The 12372-nt window shown below is 44.6% G+C and overlaps 1 protein-coding gene and 1 long non-coding RNA gene across 4 annotated transcripts in view; one reads left to right on the top strand and one right to left on the bottom strand.

Annotated features, from left to right (window-relative positions):
- The window catches only part of RRAGD (Ras related GTP binding D), a 39683-nt gene extending 31654 nt beyond the window's left edge, over positions 1 to 8029 (top strand). For all 3 annotated transcript variants that reach the window (XM_006133300.4, XM_075923885.1, XM_075923886.1), the window contains one exon: positions 5018 to 8029. In XM_006133300.4, the coding sequence (XP_006133362.2) occupies positions 5018 to 5169 (152 nt within the window). In that variant the 3' untranslated portion in view covers positions 5170 to 8029. The remainder of the gene's footprint in view (positions 1 to 5017) is intronic.
- LOC142827835 (uncharacterized) overlaps positions 1 to 12372 on the bottom strand; it is a 35264-nt gene that overhangs the window by 19017 nt on the left and 3875 nt on the right. The gene's annotated exons all lie outside the window — the stretch shown is intronic.

Genomic DNA, 12372 nt, shown 5'->3' with positions numbered 1-12372 from the left:
CTGATTTTCACTGTTTTGGGCCATGGAGCCTGAGCTGCCTCTGGGTGCTGCTTCTGCTGCACCTGCATGACGCTGTCATGAATCTCCTGCCCCATATGGACCCGGACCACACTAAGAAGACCCTCCTCTGGGATGAGGAGGGGACAGGCAGATTTGGAAGCATGAGACGAGTTTGGACTGGTGGGACCGGGTCGTCATGCAGTTCTGGGACAATGACCATTGGCTCTGCAACTCCCGGATGCAGAAGGCCACATTCCTGGAGCTGTGCGCCTGGCTTGCCCCTGCTCTGGAACACCTGCGGGCCCGCCATCCTCCTACAGAAGCGGAGTGCAATAGCCTTGTGGAACCTGCCCATCCCCGACAGCTGGTGTCTCCGTGGGACACCAGTTTGGCATGGGGAAGTCTACCATTGGGGCTGTCTTGATGGAGGTAAGTCACTGTCAGGGGACAGACCCTGCTGAGTGGGTGGGTTGAGGAAGGGGGACTTCCAGGCAAGGGCAAGAGTGAGTGGGGAATGGAGTGGCACTTGGAGGCCGCTCCTCTGCCACCCCTGCACTGATGCAGGGAGGGGGACATCCTGACAAGTGGAGGGATGGGTTGGGAGGGGGGAGGGTCCCCCTCCCCCAACCTAACTTCCTAGTTTCTGTCTGTCTATTTGTCTCGTGCTGCAGGTGGTGAGGGCCATCAGTGCGGAGCTGCTGAAGAGGCTCGTCCGTCTCGGGGACGTGGACAACATCATTGCCGAGTTTGCCACCCTTGGATTCCCGAACCGCGGAGGAGTCCTTGATGGGGCACACATCGCAATCCATGTGCCACCCCATCAAGCAGCCCAATTTATAAACTGGAATGGCTACTATTCGATGGTACTGCAGGCCCTGGTCGACCACTGGGGACACTTTATGGACATTTGTGTCGGGTGGTCGGAGTGGGCACATGATGCCCGCATATTCTGGAACTCCTATCTGTACCACAGGTTGCAGGCAGGAACATTTTTCCCCAGCGGCACCTCGCGCTCGGGGACGTGCAGATGCTGGTGTGCATAGTGGCCAGCGCGGCCTACCCCCTGAAGCAGTGGCTCATGAAGCCCTACACAGGCCACCTGGATACGAGCAAGGAGCTTTTCAACACGCATCTTAGCCAGGCTCACATCCAGGTGGAATGCACCTACAGCCGTTTGAAAGGGAGGTTCTGTTGCCTCCTCACACAGCTGGAGATGGGCTAATGCAACATCCCAGAAGTGGTGGCCACATGTTGCACCCTCCATAACCTGGTGGAGAGGAAAGGGGAGGCCTTTCTGCCAGGGTGGGGGTCAGGTACTGATGGCGAGGACAGGCCATTTCAGCAGCCCCGGACGGCTGCCATCCACCAGGCTCACTAGGCTGGTGTCCAAATCCGAGAGGCCCTGAGGGAGAGATTCTCAGAAGGAGCCCACCGACTCTCCCCAGGGCCTCCCCCATGGGACGGTTGGCCTGGCCCACCCCTACCTGTCCCTACACTAACCTCATTCTACTTCCATAAAGAATACATACACGCCTCGTTTTCTTTGTACACAGACATTGGTTTTTTATTAGAAACACTATCAGTAAAGAAAATGTGCTAACTGTTTAAAAAAAATTCTGTGTACTGTTCAAATGTGTAAAGGTAAATCTTTCACTCAAAAATAAAGATTTTGTTATATAACTGAAATGACCTTTAACTGTGGTGGTAGGGGACTGAAAGCCTGGAGAGGAGAGGGGGGCTCAAGTAGGCCACTGCTTCCCTGATCACAGGGTCCTGCCACTTTCCTGCATCCTGGCATCGCCATGGCCTTGGGATCTGCTGGAGTGAGACCTAGTCCTGGCCTGAGCAGGAGGGAAGGGACAGCTGTTGGGCCTGTGAAGACTTGGGAGCGGGGGGGCAGGGGAAGCTGAGGGGAGAAAAGGAGGCTGGAGGGGCTAGAGGATCAGGGGGAGCAGGGGCCTGGCATGCAGGAGGAGCGGTGCCCATGACAGGGGAAGGCAAGGCGAAAACCTCCCGCATTGTGGCACAGATGTCAGTGTGCTGCTGGACCACCTCGTCCAGCAGCCTGGTGTGCCACTTGGCCTCGGCCTGTGTCCTGTGCAGAAGGGTCCTGTTGAGGTCCTGCAGTGCCACAACATGCTCCCCCAGCAGGTCCGTGTACACACGCCAGTGCCTGCGGGTGCCATGGGTCCGGGATGGTGGTGGGGCGGGTGTGGTGCTCCCCTGTTGGGTAGATCCAGCTGTGGAGGAAAAGAGGAGGAGACAATCACTGTCTGTGTGCATCCCTGCTGTCCCCGAGGACATGCTGTGGCTGTCAGAGGCCCTGCTTTGGACAGGAGACTCAGGGGTGTTAGACGTGACACTCCGTGTGAGTTAGGCAGCGGCCTGAAAGCCTCACAGGGACCCCACAGTGGCAATGGGGCTAGATGGCCCCCCATACTGCCAACCCACCCGTGTGCAGTGACCCCTCAAAGCACTCACCTGATGTTCCCTCCCCGATGTCCATAGATGCCTGGGAGGCCTCTGGCGTCTGGGTCCCTGCTGCCTCCTCTTCCTCCTCCTCCTCCTCCTCCTCCCCCTGGTGCAGCTCTCCCACCTCTCCTGCCTGGTCTTCCTACCTCAGGAGAAGTTGGTCCACAATGTGGTGGGGTAACCCGGACTCCACCACATGCAGTGGAGTCTAGGCTTCCCCACCGCCCGGGATCTGCTCCAACTCCTCGTGGTAAGGGCAGGTCTTGGGGGCTGCCCCAGAGCGGGAGCTCTGGTCCCGGGCCCTGACTTGTGCCATGGTGCAGAAGTGATGCCCTTTGGTGGCCAGTCCCTGGGCCAAGTGCTCATAAATGTCCACATTCCTGCGGCATGTTTGCAGGGCCTGCAGGGCTTCTTCCTGGGACCAGAGTTTCAGGAGGTTTTTGATTTCTGGCCCTGACCAGGCTGGTGCCTGCCTTTCGGTGCCCCTGAGTGGGTCCTCCTCTCTGTCCCAAGAAGGGCCAGGGGGGCCTTGAGGCTGGGACATGGTTGGCATGGGTGCTCTGGCTAGCTGCCGCGTGCCTGTGCCTTTAAGAGGCTGCGGCCAGGAACCACAAAGGTGCTGTACCTGTAAAGGCTAGAGTGTCCACCAGGGCTTCTTCCTGGGGGCCTTTTTTGTCGACAGAACTGGCTGCCTGTGTCCACACACACCTTTTGTTGACAGATCTCTGTTGACAAAGGTGTTCTTCCTCGTAAAATGAGGTCTACTGCTGTCGACAAAACTGCTGTGTTCTGTTGACTTACTGTCGACAGAACGTGGGGATAGTGATGACGCAGGTATAGGTTTGTTGACAAAAGGCCACTTTTGTCTACAAAACCCTGTAGTCTAGACCTACCCTGGGAGTCTTTCCAGGCTCTTTATCATTTTCTTCACTTTTCTCTGAACCTCCTCTGGTTCAGCAATACCCTTGAGACTGGATAACCAGTACTGCATACAGTATTCCAGATGCTATCACAACATTGATTAATATAAAAAGTGTTATAAGATTAAATTCAGGACAGAGGGGTTCGGGGCCAGTAATACCTCTTCACTTTTTTAACTTATTTGCACACTAACCAGAAGCGTTCATTAAGCTGTCTGCAGTGATGCAGAGGCCTCACCTGTGAGCTGATACTGTTAATTTAGACCCGTTTGGTTTATAAATAATTTTTAATTTTTTTGCTCTGATATTCATTACTTGCATTTATAGACATAGAATTTCAGTTGCCACCATGGTGTCTGTTCACTTATCTTGTTTAAGTCTTTCTGAAGTTCCTCTTATGGGACTGTATCTATAGCCATTATAGTGTACAAGCTTCCTATTTAGGTGGGAGGAGGTTTTTCCATCAGTGTATGTAGGTGGTTCATTCTCTGAAAGGTGATAATCAAGTTGATGGAAGAATTCTTCCACTGACATAGCTGCATTTACAGTGGGGGTTAAATCAACTTTGGTACATTGCACACATCACAAAACTTGTTCTTGCCCTGTGTGATGTACCTAGGTTGATCTTATTTTTAAGGATTGACCAGGCCCAAGTTAAATAACTCTGTTACATGCAAATTTTGCTTCATTCTTCTCTTTCACCACCACCACATCTGCTTTTCAGATCATTAATAAATATATTAAGTAACATGTGAATCTATTACAGAACCATGAGATACTACTGTGATGTAGTGGGGATGCTGTCCATTCTTGTGGCCCTGGATCCACTCTGGTTTTGCATTCACTGGTTGCTCTGTTGTGCTGTGTGTGACTCCTACTGCCCTATACTGGTCTGCAGAGACTCTGTGTGTGTCTGTGTACAGTGCCCAGTGGGGAATGGTCCCTGAGGGGTAGCACGTAGGCAATGGCCCAGCCTTCTGACACCTGGGCTAGGTGGAGGCTATCTGAATATAGCAAAGGGCATGGCTGCCTGGAGGCCAAGGGACCAGTGGCTGGGAGTTGAGTCAGCCTTGGCTGGGGGAAGCCTGAAGAGAGCAGACTAAGTCCAGGACAGGGGGGTTCAGGGTCCTGTGAACCCCTTCCCCTCCCCCCAAGAGAACTAAGGCTTTCTGCCCTGGCTCCCGTGTCAACATTAAGCCTATGCTGCTTTACTCTTCTGGCTGGCAGAGTCTCGCATCTGGCTGCGGATGAGGGTGCAGGGTCAGGGGCTCCCTGACGCGTGGACCAGGCCCAAGTAAAATAACTCTGTTACATGCAAATTTTGCTTCATTATTCTCTCTCACCACCACCACTGCTTTTCAGATCATTAATAAATATGTTAAGTAACGTGAATCTATTACAGAACCATGAGATGCTACACTGTAAATAATTCTATTTTAATATTAAATGTGCTTTTGCAGTAAATGAAAAATTGTTGTTGATAAGATTGATTTACTGTAGTCCTAGGCCAGCTAAGTGAATAGTATTAGTAAATAAAATATGGAAAACAAGTTCATTTGACAGAATATTTTAATATTTACAAAGATTTTAGAATTTATTTTTTTCCTTTTTGTCTCTCTTTCTAGGACTAATAGACTACAACTTCCATTGTTTTCGCAAAGCCATACACGAAGTATTTGAAGTGAGAATGAAAGTCGTGAAATCTAGAAAACATCAGAGTCAGATGCAAAGAAATAAAAGATCCACCCCTAATGGCACACCTAGAGTACCACTGTAGCAGTGGATCTAATGGCAATAGAAGTTCTGTTCTATTGACAACAAGGCTCCTGTTGCACTGACTGAAGAAGATAAATGGGCCTAATGTATTACATGGATTTTCCTCCCAACACCTCAAAAAAGCACTGTTTAAATATTTTTATCCAGTCAGTTTTTTCATAGTGAGAGCACTTTGAGCAAAATATTGTATATAAATATTGAGGTGAATATATGTTCTTGTAAGAATTATCTTAATATATGCTGTACAAGTTTTTTTCCAGGCCATATTCAGAAAAATCAGTTGTGACAGAAATGTTGGGTACATAATATGCACTTTTTTCATGTTCTCCTTGTGAAGTTAAACTTTGATAAACTTAGTTTTTTATGCTGATTTTCACGCATAGTGTCAGGTAAAATGTATAGTGCAGTTTATGTACATGCTACAATCAAATTGCTTAGTAAAAAAAATCAAGAAAACTTGATATAATTACTTTTTAAAAATTTGACAGAATACATTACATTCATACAAATCTAACTTCATATATTTTTTCAATTTGTAAGTTGAAAATTCTTATTTTGAAGTTTGATAGCAATAAGAGCCTTACCAACTGGTAAGTAAAAAATAGTTTTTGTAAAATAGGCTTCTGGCAAAACTTTACCCAAACTTCTCCATAACACTGGTAATGCCCTATCATTTGGGCTTTTTATTGTATTTTACCTCAACATATATCTTCAAAATAACTTTCTATAAAGATATTATTTTGTAATACTGCTTTGTTGCATTGGTATTTTTATAATAATTCAGGAACAGTGTATGTAAATGAAGGACTTTATTTATATGCTTAGTTTAAGAATCTGATCCTCTACAGTCAGAGGAAGAAAATACTTTTATTTAATTTCTGCCATGCCAATATAATATAAAGTTTCAGGTATATTAAGGCAAAATCCTAAAGCTGCTCATATTGGGGACCAGTCCTGTTTACTTTACTTGACTCAAATTTCCATTTGGTTTCAGTGGGAGTTCTTCTTAAGTAAGGACTGAAGGATTGGTCTCTTTTACTTTAACCTTTGTGGCTGTAGCTACGTTCTATTTTAACACTTATCACAGTGGCAAATCTGCCATTGCAGCAGGTATGGCACTGCACACCTTCCCCCCAAAAAGGAGGTTGGGGGAAGTAAACTTACCTTCTTAATTCTGTATTCGTTTAATAGTTGTATCTTAAAGAACTGCTCTTCCAAATGAAAGAGTACACAGGGAGCAGCAGCTCCTGTATCCACGCCTCCTACATAGGTCTTATGTACTCGTAGCTCTAGAAAAGCTGCAAGAATTCACAGAATAACTTGCTGGCCAGAAAAGATAATGGAGGAGCACTTTTGAAAGTTTCCTTTGTTATAAAGCACACATTTAGTTAAAACAAATGTAATATTGCACCTTTAATTGTGGCCTAGGACCAGCAGTATTTTCTAGCTTATGACAGCAATGGAGAGCACTTACCAAGAGGAAACAGACATTGAGAGAATAGGTAAATACATACACTATACTATTTTATAAGACCATCTTGAAAAAACATCTTGAAATGTCTTATACAATTCTTTAGTTTATGTTACTGTGCCAGACATCATGGTAGTAGAGTTCTAGCTGAGATGGAAGATAAGAATGCAATATGTTTAATTTAATATTAATTTAAGAAGAAAGTATTGGCTTGTAACCCTACATTGCTGCCTAATGTACATGATTTTTCTGTTTATCTTTTAGTCTGTAAATGGTTCCTTTGGTCCGAGTTTATTGGATAGAAATGGTGTTTTTAAGACACAAATTTAATCAACAAATGGATCCTTTCTAGTGAATCTGATAAATGTTGTGAAAAATGTGTCAAATGTATGGTTCTAAGAACTATATGAATGCTTAGGAAAGATTAAAAGTTCTTCTAGTACCCAAAAGTGGTACATCATTCCAGTGTGAGGAATAGGGGCTGTAGTAGTACACTGTGATGTATTGGTTAAAAAGGAAAGAAATGGGAAATTCATGAACTAAGCTTCATATTCCCCAAATGAGAGGTGGGTAAACTCTTTACCTGGGATTACATAATTGGCACAGATCTGAGAGGGAAGAGGGCTCCAAAAAATACCAGGAAGAGTGAGCTCCTCCCAGTACTACTCTGACACTATCTAGTTTTTTGTTTTGTTTTGTTTTTGTTTTTGTGTTTGGTTTTTTGTGGTGGTGTCAGGGGTAGCTGCCTGCTGCCTAACTAGTAACATCTCCTTTGGAAGTAAATACTGTAGTCATGTCAGTGAGTGTTCCTTTGTATTCTCCCCTCCATGGCACTTCCCCAGAAGAGCAGTCATAATTTGGGCCATAATGTGTGCATATTTATCTCCCTCTTCTGTCACAAAGGTGTGTCATGAGTATGAGTCTTCTCCACTTCACTTCTCTCAGATGTATCTGGTTATGTGGGGCAAGGAACATATCCAGTGCGGTCCCTGGATGGGACCAGACACTTCAAAGTCTGGGTTTTTTACCCCTGTCCTAGAGATACTGCTGTGGGAATAAGGACTGAAGACGTTACTTAAGGTATCTGCTATCTTTATGTAAGCATCAACATTTTTCCACTAAACACACAATCACTGTATCACATATATATATGGAGACACTGTCAAATTAGTTAAGCCTTACATTTTACATTATGTTGTATATTATAGTGTCACCACTATAGAGGATGACTCGTGCAGCTATGATATAAAACTTCCACTTGGATAACATCAGGGTAAAAATCAAATAATCTTACCTATGTTACAAATAATATGTTGGTTTATTAAAACGGAAAGAACAGAACATTTTAAAATAAAACTATTTTTGTTCACTTTTTGCATTCTTCAGCTTGGATGATGATTCATCTTTTACTTTTGATTAGCTGGTTACTAAAAAAAAAAACCCTATTAGGTACTCATGTACTACCAGGAGCCTGTAGTGTTGAGCAGTGAAGCATAGAGGAGATTTTTTTTTTTTTTTTTTTTTTTTTTTTTTTACAAACATGGGATTTCCATTCTGTTTCTTTAAATGTCATGGTCATTTTACATTTTTAAAAAACAAGCTTTCCCACAACCTAAATTTAGGGCTGTAATTGAACAGAAGTGCCCTTTAAAATAAGCACGTGAATGTCCCTTACACTTTTTTACTTCCAACTGAAGGAGTTAATCAGTATTAACATACAAATTTCCATCAACTTATATCACTTCATAATTATATATAGGCTATATATAACTAATACAATAAGCAGAAGCCCAGAGTGCATAAATGAAACTGATAGCGTTTTGATTTCTTTTGAGAAGTTAATATGTATCCTAAGTGTCCTGAAGTAGGTCACTATTTATGAAGAGCTGCAAAATTCTATGGTGACTGCATATAGTCTTAAAGAAGGAAATATTTTTTCTATAGCCATGTGAATACAGGTATTGTAGTTTCTGCATGCTACAGCTAAGCACTTCTAGTTTTTCAGCATGGGAAATAGACTCATTAAATCACTTGACAGTGTGTGCAGATCCAATGTAGTGTTGCCAACATTTGTGACTTCACTACAAATTACATGATATTTGATGCTTTTCCTTATAGCAAAGCCCCTGCTTAGTCAAGTGATTATATGAGAATCTCAACTTTCATTTAAAAAACAATGTTTCTAGCCCTCAAGGTTGCAAAGATGCTTGTATGATGAAGGCTTGGAAACCAGAAGGCAAATAATCACCCCTCTTCCAAATATGTAATTTTAAAAAGCATGGTAGTGGGGGCCTAACTTTTGAGGCTTGCCTGTTGTATACCTCACTGATGTGGCCCCTAACTGAGAAGCAGAAAGACACTCCCTATTCTACAGGCACACCAAAGCCTAGGGGGCCCAGTCTAGTAGATTTTGTGTGCTCCAGCCCCATGGGGAGAGGGACAGCACAAGCTCCAGGCAAGCCAAGGCCGCATCCAGTCCCTGGGTCTGAGATTCCCCACCCCGACCTAGATAATAATAAGATGACAAGTAATAGTAAACATGTATTTGTCAACAAGCAACAAAGCTTGCCTTTTGAGTATTGCCTTTAGAAACTAGTTAGAGGTCCTTGAAGCCATGGTGTATCCTGTCCTTCAAAGGGAGGCTGTAACAAGTCAGCAGGTAGCACGGAGAATTGTGGAGTTGAAACCTAGCTTCATATGGGTATATAAAGTTAATCAAGAAGTGCAGTTAAACCTAGTATTATGGGTACCCATGGCCCCAAACTGGCAGAGATGTAATTTAATTGAATGGGGGGAAAATTCAATGGATTTCTACATTATAAAAATTATGACTGTATTTGCATTGTTTCTGTAATATTTAGTCTGATGCAGTTATGATGACTGTGTATTTCTTCTTTAGCTAGAAACTAATAGTTCATGTTAAGTGCAGGTGCTTCCTTTGTGAGCTATATAAAGTGATGCCGTAACTGCTGCCAAGCACAACCCAGAGACAACAGTCAACTCATCTAAATATTACTATTTGAACAACACAAGTATTAACCGGATTACTCTTAGAATTCTCCTGGCTAAAGGAGGATAAAAATTCCTTTAAAGGTTGTGGGTAAAATATGACCCTTACAGAGAATGAAAGGGTTTGGCCATGTATAGGGCCATTCTACTAGTATGTGGCAAGATGACTCAAGGTAGCTTAGGGTGTGTCTACATGGCAGCGTTATTTTGGAATAACAGACGTTATTCTGAAATAAATTTGCGAGCATCTACACATTTTGAAATAATGGGTGGCTTATTCTGGATTCTGTAAACCTCATTCCACGAGGAATAATACCTCTTTCAAAACAGATATTTTGAAATAGCTGTAGTGTGGACGCTCTACTGCTGCTATTTCAAAATAGCTCCTCCTCCAGGCCATTCAAAGTAATTACTCCCCAGTGCTACTGGGGCTCTAAATTGAGGTAGTGCATCCACATTAAGGGAGCCTGCCTTGGACTAATTTCCTGGCTTCCCTGTAGTGTAGACGTGCTATTTCAAAATAAGCTATTTCGGAGTATCTCTTTCACAATAGCTTATTCAGAAATAAACATGCAGTGTGGATGTACCCTAAATGAGGAAGGATGAACAAGTTTATGTGCTGTGCTACTCCTTACAGATCCTTTAAAAACAAATGGGGGCAAATTCACATGCACCATGCCCTTAAAACTGCTGATGAGAGATTGGAGATATTCCAGAGGACTGGAAGATGGAAAATAGTGTCAGTCCATAAAAAGGAGAACAAAAGCAACTTGGGGAATCATAAACAATCAGTTTAACTTCATGACATTGAAAAATGGAGCAAATAATTAAGCAAACAATTTGCAAACACCTAGATCACCCGGGGAGCCTTAGCCGTGTAGGACAGCAGCAGAACCAGCGAGACATGTCCCCGGGAAGCCCTGGCTGGGTGGGGCAGCAGCGGGGCAGCCGGGCAACCCCATTCTCAGGAATGCCCAGTTGGGTGGGGAAGACGCAGGACTGCTACAATTGAGGAGCTCTCAGGAAAGGGAAGTGCCCTGAGAGGCCAGTGTCAGGGCCCACCCCGATCCAGCAAATTCCCTCCTTTGGGACAGGTCACGTCCTGAGGGTGCCAGACAAGGGAGGTCGAATCTGAATAAAGATTGTAGAAGATTATCAAGATGGGAGGCATTGCAAGTGCTTTGGATGACAGAATTAAAATTCAAAATAATCTACACAAACTGGAGAAATGGTCTGAGGTAAATAGGATTACATCATATATATAGTAGCCCAATGTCTGAGAGTCTGTAACACTGAAATGCTGGGTGTTCCTTTTGGGTGGCCTGAGTTGCATGGAGAGTGTGGGGCCTAAACGGCTGCTTGCTCTCCTGTGGTGCCCTGGCTCAGCAGTGCAGAAGTCAGCCGAGTGCCACGGCAGGAGAGGAAGGGGGGTGGGGCAGTGATGTGCAGCGTGACAGCGGCTCCAGGCCCCGCCCCCTGGCCGTGAACTTCACCACCCCGCCCCCCTTCGCCTCCTGCCATGACGCTCGGCTGACTTCTGCACTGCTCAGCCAGGCCGCCTCGTGAGAGCAAGTGGTGCAAGCGACCGTTTGGGCTCCACATTCCCCATGCAGCACGAGGAGCGCGGAGCCCAAAAGGCCATTTGAGTTTCGCGGTCCCCCAAGTGAGAGGCAGGAGGGGGAGGAGAAGAGAAAGAGAGAGAGGCAGGAGGCGTAGGAGAGCTGAGAGAGAGAGAGACCGGAGGCTCAGGAGAGAAGACTGACATGGAGGAGAGACGTGAAAATCCCATTTTATGATGGGCTAATTGGCTAGTTCAATAAGAACAATTGCAAAGTACTTCACTTTGGAAGGGACAATAAACTGCACATATGGAAAATGAATAGAAAGGAGTACTGTGGAAAGGGATCTAGAGGTTATTGCAAATCAAATATGAGCTAAATATGAGTCAAGAGTGTCACATTGTTGCAAAAAGCAAATATTCTGGGACCTATCAGGAGAACTATGAGCAAGACACAATAAATGATGAGGCTTGAACTGGTGAATTTTGTCCAGTTCTGAATGCCATTTTTTCAGGGGAGATGTGGATAAACTGGAGAAAGTCCACAGGAGAGCAAAAAAAATTATTAGAGTTCTAGAAAACATGACCTATAAAGACTGAAAAAAATGGTTTTGCTTAATCCGAGACAACTGAGGAGACATGAGAACTCTTTTCGTACATAAATGCTGTTACAAGGAGAAAGGTGAAAATTGTTCTCTATAACCTCTGAGAAAGGATAAGAAGCAATGTACTTAAATTGCAGCAAAAGAGGTTTAAATTGGACACGAGGAAAAACTTCCTGTCAAAGTAGTTACTCACTGGAACAACTTGCTTAGGGAGGTCATGGAATCTCTGCCATTGGAGTTTTTAAAGAACAGGTTAGACAGACACCTATAGTCAAGTTGTCACTTATCCTTGCCTTGAATGCAGGGGACTGGACTAGATGACCTATTAGGTCCCTTCTAGGACTTCACCTGTGTGTTTCTATGATGGTTATGCTCCCAAGAGGGAGTCATGTGTTCTTGGACATTAACTATAGAACAGTGGGTTCTTTTGTAAACAAACTGATGCACTAGCTAATCTCTCATCCTAATGCTTTTCTGAGTTCTGTGTTGGAATCCTGTCCTCCTGCTGTAACAGTGAGTCACAGGGAGAGGCAAGATTATTTATGCCCTGTTCCTCCAACT

This window comes from Pelodiscus sinensis, chromosome 3 (genome assembly GCF_049634645.1).
Source record: "Pelodiscus sinensis isolate JC-2024 chromosome 3, ASM4963464v1, whole genome shotgun sequence".
Classification (NCBI taxonomy): Eukaryota; Metazoa; Chordata; order Testudines; family Trionychidae; genus Pelodiscus; species Pelodiscus sinensis.
This window is presented reverse-complemented; position numbering and strand designations above follow the sequence as displayed.